General features: G+C 48.5%; 1 protein-coding gene across 12 annotated transcripts in view; it reads right to left on the bottom strand.

Moving 5' to 3' along the window:
* Nucleotides 1-13,131, bottom strand: part of LOC119718632 (uncharacterized) — a 145,485-nt gene that overhangs the window by 40,352 nt on the left and 92,002 nt on the right. For all 12 annotated transcript variants that reach the window (XM_072024335.1, XM_072024342.1, XM_072024341.1 and 9 more), the window contains one exon: nucleotides 1,216-1,298. In XM_072024335.1, the coding sequence (XP_071880436.1) occupies nucleotides 1,216-1,298 (83 nt within the window). The remainder of the gene's footprint in view (nucleotides 1-1,215; nucleotides 1,299-13,131) is intronic.

Below are 13,131 nucleotides of genomic sequence, written 5' to 3'. Positions count from 1 at the left end.
TTTTCCACTTGATTTTTCAATTTTGTTGTCAAACTGAAAAATCAGCTATTCTCCAAGACCAATAACAGGCAGCTCTGTTCTCCCATATGGAACAGCAATGTCCTGATGCTGAACAAAAGAATATTTCCTGACAGCATCATTTGTTGTAAGTCTTAAAAGATACTCTGATCACAAAGAAGAAACTGGAGCAGAGACTCCAGGCTTTCCTCACCAGTAGTGCAGCTGATCAATTTCAAGAGGAAGCAGCAGGAAACTGGCTCCTTTTCCTGCATCAGGAACTTCAAAACATCCCAAAGAAAAGTGATTTTATTCCTTTTTCTGACTCACAGGCTCTTAAAACAAGTGATTTGCACCTTCAACAATCCTGAAGGAACTATTTTCAAGATGAAAAGGGGAAACAAGCATTCACTGAACCACTGTGGATGTCATGTGGGCCATCAGAGAAGTCTGGTCCCACCTAGCAGAGACTCCTAGGGAGAAAAAAGACTAGCACAGAAGGAAACTAACTGCTTCAGCTCAGAACCATCTGGGGTATGGTTCCCAAGCCCTTTGGTGCAAGAAGAAGTGTCTGGCCCTGGATATTAGTAGCTAGTTTGGCAAACTCCAGAGGAACCAGCTGAGATCATGTTGCCTCTGCCTGTGCTACCCTGCACTCTGAACTTGAAGGTATGGTGGCATGGCAATGCCAGCTGAGGTATGCAAAACTGCAATCTTCAATTAACATAGCTTCGATACAGCCACTCCAGCAAAAACAAACCAGAATGGTTTATTCTGTTCTAGGGAAACTATGACTGGAAGAGTGATTCCATTTTGTGCAGCTATTTTAAATATTGTTTTTTAAAAAAAAGCACCACCAAAAAAAAAACACAAAACAACAAAAAAACAACAACAACAAAATCAGACCATAACTAAACTAAAAACCTAACAGAATTTGAAATTCTCCCCACCATGAATGCAGGCCATTCTGTTGTGGGCTAGGTGGCAGGGATGTGGTGATATCCTTGGTGTTTCTTCCCACTACAGCACCCTGAATGAACCTGGGAGGATGGTCTCCCATGACTTCAGATACCCATTACCCTTCCAGCCTATGGAAAATGAGTTTGGATGCCTCATTATTGGAGCAGTAAGAGATACTCAGTAGTTGAAGTGAATCCACAACTGGAACATTTTAATAAACAAACCAATGAAGCTTGAAGGTAATGAAGTGCTACTAACCTTGTAGGAAAACCAGGGCCATAGTAGAAATCAACAGTTCTAGTGGAAGGTAGTATCTTTATAATCAAATCTGGATCATGGCTCTAGAAAAACAAAACAAAAACAAACAAACAAAACAGTTTACATAAGCTTTTTGTTCCTTTGTAAAATGGAAACCACTTAGAACAGAAGGGATTCAGGTGTTCCTCCAAACCACCTCCCTGACAAAGGCAAGAGCAACTGGTGTGACTCCTGGTATTTCTACCCACCCTGATCTTGAGACTCCATGGAAAAGAAGGATGTGCACTTTCTCTAGGAAAACCTACTTCATTACTTTATGAGCTTCCCTGCTAGACAGATCTCTCTAATGTCTAACCACATTGTTCTGTGCTGCATTTTCAGCCCACACTGAACAAGGACAAAAATATTCCTACCTTTCGTTTAACTGTCCTCTGTATATTTGAAGACAACTACCACGTCTGCTCTCAGTTATCTGTTCTCTAGACTAAAAGGACCCCAGTTCATCTAGCCTTTCATAAAATCATGGAGAAACACCAAATTTAGGCAAGGTGACTCAGGACATCTCCCACACAGGTCATGTTTCCAGACTTTCAGCCTTTTATTTCTTGCTTCTGGACCGTTTCCAATAGCTCCACATTGTTCTTGGAACAATGCTCACAAGAGAAGTTCTCAAAACAGAGTCAACTATTGCAGCTGAGACATTATAGGAAGCAAGTGGTCTACAGCACAGATTGCATGTGTCTTATACGTTATATTTATCCTTCTGTAGAACTCAGATATGCCATAGGATAACTGTCTTGGTCATGAGGTTACAAGCTCAGTCCCTACCTTCCATTTCTTTTGCTTCTCTGTCTCCAGATCTGTTCCTCTAGTGTTTCTTTGTTTGGCAATTAGTGTTTTTTTTCTTTTCTTCTCAACTTTATAATTGTGCATTTGTCCTTTCTGAAATGCATAATGTTCCCTCTCCCCCCCACCCATTGGTCCAACTTGTCAAGAACATTCTGAATTCCAATCCTTTCTACTAAAATGTTTCCAGCCCCTTTCATCTTAAGGTCATGTGCTAACGTAACGACCACACGGTTCATTCCCTCATTTAAGATAGTGAAAAAAACCTACTATCTGACCTGGGTCAGGTGTCCACAAATTCCCATCTGACTCAATGTTTCAGTTTAATAGTGAATTGTTGATAACTGCTCCCCGAGTGCAGCTTTTAAACTTCTCAGGAGAGCTTTCATACAGACGATGTTTGTTCAACTTTCTGATGAGAATATCACATGAGCCTGTGGCAGAAGTCTTTCTAAAATCAAGATACATGATTTCGAACACATCTTCCTTCTCTACAGAGCCCATTACTTTGTCGTAGATGGAAAATGCATTAGTTTGACATAATTTTTTCTTTACAAATCTGTTAGCTGTTGTTATCGCTGAGCTGTCTTCTGGGAGTTAAAAACAAATATGATTTTGTATTTGGATCTGCATTTCTCTAGGAGCTGTTAAGTCTATAATTCTGATTCATCTTTATTTTATGTCTAAAGAGATCCCAGTATGCCATTTTTCGTCCTTTTGAACACTACTCCATCTTACTTTCAAAGAAAACCACAAAACTGTGTTGAGATTACAGGCCTCTGAGAACTGGCTGAAACAGAGTAATTCTTTCTTAGGTCACAATTATTTGAAAGAATTTATGAACAATCTCATAACTTGGTTAGATGATGAACTTCACTTAAGTAATTAATCCTGTTTGTTAATAGCTTTCCCTCCCTATTGACTAGTAACTGGTGCTTTCATAGGTCTGTCTCTTATTTCTGAAGTGTCCGCAGTACATTTCCATCTGACTTCGTATCTTCCTTACTACTAGTATTTCATTTGGGTCTTGATGTTCCTGATTTTTTCTATGGTAATCTAGGCTATTCTATGAAACTCTCCTTAGCAAGATGATCTACTTTTCCCTTTTTTATCTTAGTTTTGCTGCTACTGATTTAACTGAGTTCTTAATTCCTGGTTCTAATTTCACATTTTCTTTATAGGGATTAGTAGCACATACACCCTTGCTATCAGTTGACTTGGAAAGCTATAAGTCCTCCTGAATATCCTATCCTGTTCACGTGTATGTTCTGTTCAACACAGATTTTTTCTCTCTGCATCCTAAACCCAGATATCACTACGTTATGCAAAAGTGAAATTGAGCTACTTTGACGGTTGGTAAAAGACCGGGAGCTCCCTTGGCCTCCACCACATTACACTTAGCAAAAAGTTTTGCCTCCCTGCCTTACTCCTGGACTACAGCAGCGTACCCGTCCGGGGTCGCTACCTCAATTTCAGTCAAATTGGCAATTACGTGCATGCCCAGTAGCTACCCGTTCCTCCTCCCAGGCATACGTGGGGAAGTTTTTGGCCTCTTCCAGAGACTGACTTGTGCATTTAGTCCTCAGACCCCTTCAGGCTAGGTACCCAAGAGCATTGGCCAATTTTGGAGGGAGCTGCATGCCAACAGGCTTCTCTTGCCTTCTCTTGATCTCCTTTGACAAAAGTTTGTGCCTACGTCCACACGCAGATTGACTTTGGCGTCCTGTCAGCAGATTGCTTCAGGGGAGCTACCTGAGATCTTGGCCCAATTCTGGAGAGAGGTACCTGCCAGGGTACCTTCGCTCTTCCTCGCTGATCACATTTTCCAAATCTGCTGGGCTAGCTCCACATGCAGAATTGCTTGCCAATGCCAGCCCAGGACCCCTCCACGTTAGCTTTCTGCCAAGTTTGCCTCTCCTTTCCAGCTAGCTGCATGCCTGCAAGCCACCATTGCTTCCTCCACGAAGCTTCTGCAAATGTTTGGGCTTCTTGCTGACACAGATTTAGCTCTGGGTACCTGCAAAGCCCTTCAGGGCAGGGACGCCACAAGTCTGGCCAACTTTCCTGCTAAGCATATGCCTGGTAGCTACCCTTGCCTTCTCACCTCGGCATACTTCTGCAAAAGGTTTTTCCTTCTGCCAACACACATTTTTTCTCTCTGCATATCAAACTCGCATATATCTAGGGATATCTCCAGGACAGGCAACAGGCAATTAAGGCTACTTTGGAGGGTTTACATGCCCGGGAGCTCCCTTGGCCTCCACCACATTACACTTAGCAAAAAGTTTTGCCTCCCTGCCTTACTCCTGGACTACAGCAGCGTACCCGTCCGGGGTCGCTACCTCAATTTCAGTCAAATTGGCAATTACGTGCATGCCCAGTAGCTACCCGTTCCTCCTCCCAGGCATACTTGGGGAAGTTTTTGGCCTCTTCCAGAGACTGACTTGTGCATTTAGTCCTCAGACCCCTTCAGGCTAGGTTCCCAAGAGCATTGGCCAATTTTGGAGGGAGCTGCATGCCAACAGGCTTCTCTTGCCTTCTCTTGATCTCCTTTGACAAAAGTTTCTGCCTACGTCCACACACAGATTGACTTTGGCGTCCTGTCAGCAGATTGCTTCAGGGGAGCTACCTGAGATCTTGGCCCAATTCTGGAGAGAGGTACCTGCCAGGGTACCTTCGCTTTTCCTCGCTGATCACATTTTCCAAATCTGCTGGGCTAGCTCCACATGCAGAATTGCTTGCCAATGCCAGCCCAGGACCCCTCCACGTTAGCTTTCTGCCAAGTTTGCCTCTCCTTTCCAGCTAGCTGCATGCCTGCAAGCCACCATTGCTTCCTCCACGAAGCTTCTGCAAATGTTTGGGCTTCTTGCTGACACAGATTTAGCTCTGGGTACCTGCAAAGCCCTTCAGGGAAGGGACGCCACAAGTCTGGCCAACTTTCCTGCTAAGCGTATGCCTGGTAGCTACCCTTGCCTTCTCACCTCGGCATGCTTCTGCAAAAGGTTTTTCCTTCTGCCAACACACATTTTTTCTCTCTGCATATCAAACTCGCATATATCTAGGGATATCTCCAGGACAGGCAACAGGCAATTAAGGCTACTTTGGAGGGTTTACATGCCCGGGAGCTCCCTTGGCCTCCACCACATTACACTTAGCAAAAAGTTTTGCCTCCCTGCCTTACTCCTGGACTACAGCAGCGTACCCGTCCGGGGTCGCTACCTCAATTTCAGTCAAATTGGCAATTACGCGCATGCCAAGTAGCTACCCGTTCCTCCTCCCAGGCATACGTGGGGAAGTTTTTGGCCTCTTCCAGAGACTGACTTGTGCATTTAGTCCTCAGACCCCTTCAGGCTAGGTACCCAAGAGCATTGGCCAATTTTGGAGGGAGCTGCATGCCAACAGGCTTCTCTTGCCTTCTCTTGATCTCCTTTGACAAAAGTTTGTGCCTACGTCCACACGCAGATTGACTTTGGCAGCCTGTCCGCAGATTGCTTCAGGGGAGCTACCTGAGATCTTGGCCCAATTCTGGAGAGAGGTACCTGCCAGGGTACCTTCGCTTTTCCTCGCTGATCACATTTTCCAAATCTTCTGGGCTAGCTCCACATGCAGAATTGCTTGCCAATGCCAGCCCAGGACCCCTCCACGTTAGCTTTCTGCCGAGTTTGCCTCTCCTTTCCAGCTAGCTGCATGCCTGCAAGCCACCATTGCTTCCTCCACGAAGCTTCTGCAAATGTTTGGGCTTCTTGCTGACACAGATTTAGCTCTGGGTACCTGCAAAGCCCTTCAGGGGAGGGACGCCACAAGTCTGGCCAACTTTCCTGCTAAGCGTATGCCTGGTAGCTACCCTTGCCTTCTCACCTCGGCATGCTTCTGCAAAAGGTTTTTCCTTCTGCCAACACACATTTTTTCTCTCTGCATATCAAACTCGCATATATCTAGGGATATCTCCAGGACAGGCAACAGGCAATTAAGGCTACTTTGGAGGGTTTACATGCCCGGGAGCTCCCTTGGCCTCCACCACATTACACTTAGCAAAAAGTTTTGCCTCCCTGCCTTACTCCTGGACTACAGCAGCATACCCGTCCGGGGTCGCTACCTCAATTTCAGTCAAATTGGCAATTACGTGCATGCCCAGTAGCTACCCGTTCCTCCTCCCAGGCATACTTGGGGAAGTTTTTGGCCTCTTCCAGAGACTGACTTGTGCATTTAGTCCCTAGACCCCTTCAGGCTAGGTACCCAAGAGCATTGGCCAATTTTGGAGGGAGCTGCATGCCAACAGGCTTCTCTTGCCTTCTCTTGATCTCCTTTGACAAAAGTTTGTGCCTACGTCCACACACAGATTGACTTTGGCAGCCTGTCAGCAGATTGCTTCAGGGGAGCTACCTGAGATCTTGGCCCAATTCTGGAGAGAGGTACCTGCCAGGGTACCTTCGCTTTTCCTCGCTGATCACATTTTCCAAATCTTCCGGGCTAGCTCCACATGCAGAATTGCTTGCCAATGCCAGCCCAGGACCCCTCCACGTTAGCTTTCTGCCAAGTTTGCCTCTCCTTTCCAGCTAGCTGCATGCCTGCAAGCCACCATTGCTTCCTCCACGAAGCTTCTGCAAATGTTTGGGCTTCTTGCTGACACAGATTTAGCTCTGGGTACCTGCAAAGCCCTTCAGGGGAGGGACGCCACAAGGCTGGCCAACTTTCCTGCTAAGCGTATGCCTGGTAGCTACCCTTGCCTTCTCACCTCGGCATGCTTCTGCAAAAGGTTTTTCCTTCTGCCAACACACATTTTTTCTCTCTGCATATCAAACTCGCATATATCTAGGGATATCTCCAGGACAGGCAACAGGCAATTAAGGCTACTTTGGAGGGTTTACATGCCCGGGAGCTCCCTTGGCCTCCACCACATTACACTTAGCAAAAAGTTTTGCCTCCCTGCCTTACTCCTGGACTACAGCAGCGTACCCGTCCGGGGTCGCTACCTCAATTTCAGTCAAATTGGCAATTACGTGCATGCCCAGTAGCTACCCGTTCCTCCTCCCAGGCATACTTGGGGAAGTTTTTGGCCTCTTCCACAGACTGACTTGTGCATTTAGTCCCTAGACCCCTTCAGGCTAGGTACCCAAGAGCATTGGCCAATTTTGGAGGGAGCTGCATGCCAACAGGCTTCTCTTGCCTTCTCTTGATCTCCTTTGACAAAAGTTTGTGCCTACGTCCACACGCAGATTGACTTTGGCGTCCTGTCAGCAGATTGCTTCAGGGGAGCTACCTGAGATCTTGGCCCAATTCTGGAGAGAGGTACCTGCCAGGGTACCTTCGCTTTTCCTCGCTGATCACATTTTCCAAATCTTCCGGGCTAGCTCCACATGCAGAATTGCTTGCCAATGCCAGCCCAGGACCCCTCCACGTTAGCTTTCTGCCAAGTTTGCCTCTCCTTTCCAGCTAGCTGCATGCCTGCAAGCCACCATTGCTTCCTCCACGAAGCTTCTGCAAATGTTTGGGCTTCTTGCTGACACAGATTTAGCTCTGGGTACCTGCAAAGCCCTTCAGGGCAGGGACGCCACAAGGCTGGCCAACTTTCCTGCTAAGCGTATGCCTGGTAGCTACCCTTGCCTTCTCACCTCGGCATGCTTCTGCAAAAGGTTTTTCCTTCTGCCAACACACATTTTTTCTCTCTGCATATCAAACTCGCATATATCTAGGGATATCTCCAGGACAGGCAACAGGCAATTCAGGCTACTTTGGAGGGTTTACATGCCCGGGAGCTCCCTTCGCCTCCACCACATTACACTTAGCAAAAAGTTTTGCCTCCCTGCCTTACTCCTGGACTACAGCAGCGTACCCGTCCGGGGTCGCTACCTCAATTTCAGTCAAATTGGCAATTACGTGCATGCCCAGTAGCTACCCGTTCCTCCTCCCAGGCATACTTGGGGAAGTTTTTGGCCTCTTCCACAGACTGACTTGTGCATTTAGTCCCTAGACCCCTTCACGCTAGGTACCCAAGAGCATTGGCCAATTTTGGAGGGAGCTGCATGCCAACAGGCTTCTCTTGCCTTCTCTTGATCTCCTTTGACAAAAGTTTGTGCCTACGTCCACACGCAGATTGACTTTGGCAGCCTGTCCGCAGATTGCTTCAGGGGAGCTACCTGAGATCTTGGCCCAATTCTGGAGAGAGGTACCTGCCAGGGTACCTTCGCTTTTCCTCGCTGATCACATTTTCCAAATCTTCCGGGCTAGCTCCACATGCAGAATTGCTTGCCAATGCCAGCCCAGGACCCCTCCACGTTAGCTTTCTGCCAAGTTTGCCTCTCCTTTCCAGCTAGCTGCATGCCTGCAAGCCACCATTGCTTCCTCCACGAAGCTTCTGCAAATGTTTGGGCTTCTTGCTGACACAGATTTAGCTCTGGGTACCTGCAAAGCCCTTCAGGGCAGGGACGCCACAAGGCTGGCCAACTTTCCTGCTAAGCGTATGCCTGGTAGCTACCCTTGCCTTCTCACCTCGGCATGCTTCTGCAAAAGGTTTTTCCTTCTGCCAACACACATTTTTTCTCTCTGCATATCAAACTCGCATATATCTAGGGATATCTCCAGGACAGGCAACAGGCAATTAAGGCTACTTTGGAGGGTTTACATGCCCGGGAGCTCCCTTGGCCTCCACCACATTACACTTAGCAAAAAGTTTTGCCTCCCTGCCTTACTCCTGGACTACAGCAGCGTACCCGTCCGGGGTCGCTACCTCAATTTCAGTCAAATTGGCAATTACGTGCATGCCCAGTAGCTACCCGTTCCTCCTCCCAGGCATACTTGGGGAAGTTTTTGGCCTCTTCCAGAGACTGACTTGTGCATTTAGTCCCTAGACCCCTTCACGCTAGGTACCCAAGAGCATTGGCCAATTTTGGAGGGAGCTGCATGCCAACAGGCTTCTCTTGCCTTCTCTTGATCTCCTTTGACAAAAGTTTGTGCCTACGTCCACACGCAGATTGACTTTGGCAGCCTGTCCGCAGATTGCTTCAGGGGAGCTACCTGAGATCTTGGCCCAATTCTGGAGAGAGGTACCTGCCAGGGTACCTTCGCTTTTCCTCGCTGATCACATTTTCCAAATCTTCCGGGCTAGCTCCACATGCAGAATTGCTTGCCAATGCCAGCCCAGGACCCCTCCACGTTAGCTTTCTGCCAAGTTTGCCTCTCCTTTCCAGCTAGCTGCATGCCTGCAAGCCACCATTGCTTCCTCCACGAAGCTTCTGCAAATGTTTGGGCTTCTTGCTGACACAGATTTAGCTCTGGGTACCTGCAAAGCCCTTCAGGGCAGGGACGCCACAAGGCTGGCCAACTTTCCTGCTAAGCGTATGCCTGGTAGCTACCCTTGCCTTCTCACCTCGGCATGCTTCTGCAAAAGGTTTTTCCTTCTGCCAACACACATTTTTTCTCTCTGCATATCAAACTCGCATATATCTAGGGATATCTCCAGGACAGGCAACAGGCAATTCAGGCTACTTTGGAGGGTTTACATGCCCGGGAGCTCCCTTGGCCTCCACCACATTACACTTAGCAAAAAGTTTTGCCTCCCTGCCTTACTCCTGGACTACAGCAGCGTACCCGTCCGGGGTCGCTACCTCAATTTCAGTCAAATTGGCAATTACGTGCATGCCCAGTAGCTACCCATTCCTCCTCCCAGGCATACTTGGGGAAGTTTTTGGCCTCTTCCAGAGACTGACTTGTGCATTTAGTCCCTAGACCCCTTCACGCTAGGTACCCAAGAGCATTGGCCAATTTTGGAGGGAGCTGCATGCCAACAGGCTTCTCTTGCCTTCTCTTGATCTCCTTTGACAAAAGTTTGTGCCTACGTCCACACGCAGATTGACTTTGGCGTCCTGTCAGCAGATTGCTTCAGGGGAGCTACCTGAGATCTTGGCCCAATTCTGGAGAGAGGTACCTGCCAGGGTACCTTCGCTTTTCCTCGCTGATCACATTTTCCAAATCTTCCGGGCTAGCTCCACATGCAGAATTGCTTGCCAATGCCAGCCCAGGACCCCTCCACGTTAGCTTTCTGCCAAGTTTGCCTCTCCTTTCCAGCTAGCTGCATGCCTGCAAGCCACCATTGCTTCCTCCACGAAGCTTCTGCAAATGTTTGGGCTTCTTGCTGACACAGATTTAGCTCTGGGTACCTGCAAAGCCCTTCAGGGCAGGGACGCCACAAGGCTGGCCAACTTTCCTGCTAAGCGTATGCCTGGTAGCTACCCTTGCCTTCTCACCTCGGCATGCTTCTGCAAAAGGTTTTTCCTTCTGCCAACACACATTTTTTCTCTCTGCATATCAAACTCGCATATATCTAGGGATATCTCCAGGACAGGCAACAGGCAATTCAGGCTACTTTGGAGGGTTTACATGCCCAGGAGCTCCCTTGGCCTCCACCACATTACACTTAGCAAAAAGTTTTGCCTCCCTGCCTTACTCCTGGACTACAGCAGCGTACCCGTCCGGGGTCGCTACCTCAATTTCAGTCAAATTGGCAATTACGTGCATGCCCAGTAGCTACCCGTTCCTCCTCCCAGGCATACTTGGGGAAGTTTTTGGCCTCTTCCAGAGACTGACTTGTGCATTTAGTCCTCAGACCCCTTCAGGCTAGGTACCCAAGAGCATTGGCCAATTTTGGAGGGAGCTGCATGCCAACAGGCTTCTCTTGCCTTCTCTTGATCTCCTTTGACAAAAGTTTGTGCCTACGTCCACACGCAGATTGACTTTGGCGTCCTGTCAGCAGATCTCTTCAGGGGAGCTACCTGAGATCTTGGCCCAATTCTGGAGAGAGGTACCTGCCAGGGTACCTTCGCTTTTCCTCGCTGATCACATTTTCCAAATCTTCCGGGCTAGCTCCACATGCAGAATTGCTTGCCAATGCCAGCCCAGGACCCCTCCACGTTAGCTTTCTGCCAAGTTTGCCTCTCCTTTCCAGCTAGCTGCATGCCTGCAAGCCACCATTGCTTCCTCCACGAAGCTTCTGCAAATGTTTGGGCTTCTTGCTGACACAGATTTAGCTCTGGGTACCTGCAAAGCCCTTCAGGGGAGGGACGCCACAAGTCTGGCCAACTTTCCTGCTAAGCGTATGCCTGGTAGCTACCCTTGCCTTCTCACCTCGGCATGCTTCTGCAAAAGGTTTTTCCTTCTGCCAACACACATTTTTTCTCTCTGCATATCAAACTCGCATATATCTAGGGATATCTCCAGGACAGGCAACAGGCAATTCAGGCTACTTTGGAGGGTTTACATGCCCGGGAGCTCCCTTGGCCTCCACCACATTACACTTAGCAAAAAGTTTTGCCTCCCTGCCTTACTCCTGGACTACAGCAGCGTACCCGTCCGGGGTCGCTACCTCAATTTCAGTCAAATTGGCAATTACGTGCATGCCCAGTAGCTACCCGTTCCTCCTCCCAGGCATACTTGGGGAAGTTTTTGGCCTCTTCCAGAGACTGACTTGTGCATTTAGTCCCTAGACCCCTTCACGCTAGGTACCCAAGAGCATTGGCCAATTTTGGAGGGAGCTGCATGCCAACAGGCTTCTCTTGCCTTCTCTTGATCTCCTTTGACAAAAGTTTGTGCCTACGTCCACACGCAGATTGACTTTGGCGTCCTGTCAGCAGATTGCTTCAGGGGAGCTACCTGAGATCTTGGCCCAATTCTGGAGAGAGGTACCTGCCAGGGTACCTTCGCTTTTCCTCGCTGATCACATTTTCCAAATCTTCCGGGCTAGCTCCACATGCAGAATTGCTTGCCAATGCCAGCCCAGGACCCCTCCACGTTAGCTTTCTGCCAAGTTTGCCTCTCCTTTCCAGCTAGCTGCATGCCTGCAAGCCACCATTGCTTCCTCCACGAAGCTTCTGCAAATGTTTGGGCTTCTTGCTGACACAGATTTAGCTCTGGGTACCTGCAAAGCCCTTCAGGGCAGGGACGCCACAAGTCTGGCCAACTTTCCTGCTAAGCGTATGCCTGGTAGCTACCCTTGCCTTCTCACCTCGGCATGCTTCTGCAAAAGGTTTTTCCTTCTGCCAACACACATTTTTTCTCTCTGCATATCAAACTCGCATATATCTAGGGATATCTCCAGGACAGGCAACAGGCAATTAAGGCTACTTTGGAGGGTTTACATGCCCGGGAGCTCCCTTGGCCTCCACCACATTACACTTAGCAAAAAGTTTTGCCTCCCTGCCTTACTCCTGGACTACAGCAGCGTACCCGTCCGGGGTCGCTACCTCAATTTCAGTCAAATTGGCAATTACGTGCATGCCCAGTAGCTACCCGTTCCTCCTCCCAGGCATACTTGGGGAAGTTTTTGGCCTCTTCCAGAGACTGACTTGTGCATTTAGTCCCTAGACCCCTTCACGCTAGGTACCCAAGAGCATTGGCCAATTTTGGAGGGAGCTGCATGCCAACAGGCTTCTCTTGCCTTCTCTTGATCTCCTTTGACAAAAGTTTGTGCCTACGTCCACACGCAGATTGACTTTGGCGTCCTGTCAGCAGATTGCTTCAGGGGAGCTACCTGAGATCTTGGCCCAATTCTGGAGAGAGGTACCTGCCAGGGTACCTTCGCTTTTCCTCGCTGATCACATTTTCCAAATCTTCCGGGCTAGCTCCACATGCAGAATTGCTTGCCAATGCCAGCCCAGGACCCCTCCACGTTAGCTTTCTGCCAAGTTTGCCTCTCCTTTCCAGCTAGCTGCATGCCTGCAAGCCACCATTGCTTCCTCCACGAAGCTTCTGCAAATGTTTGGGCTTCTTGCTGACACAGATTTAGCTCTGGGTACCTGCAAAGCCCTTCAGGGCAGGGACGCCACAAGTCTGGCCAACTTTCCTGCTAAGCGTATGCCTGGTAGCTACCCTTGCCTTCTCACCTCGGCATGCTTCTGCAAAAGGTTTTTCCTTCTGCCAACACACATTTGTTCTCTCTGCATATCAAACTCGCATATATCTAGGGATATCTCCAGGACAGGCAACAGGCAATTCAGGCTACTTTGGAGGGTTTACATGCCCGGGAGCTCCCTTGGCCTCCACCACATTACACTTAGCAAAAAGTTTTGCCTCCCTGCC

This window comes from Anas platyrhynchos, chromosome 16 (assembly GCF_047663525.1).
Source record: "Anas platyrhynchos isolate ZD024472 breed Pekin duck chromosome 16, IASCAAS_PekinDuck_T2T, whole genome shotgun sequence".
NCBI classification, from domain to species: domain Eukaryota; kingdom Metazoa; phylum Chordata; class Aves; order Anseriformes; family Anatidae; genus Anas; species Anas platyrhynchos.
This window is presented reverse-complemented; position numbering and strand designations above follow the sequence as displayed.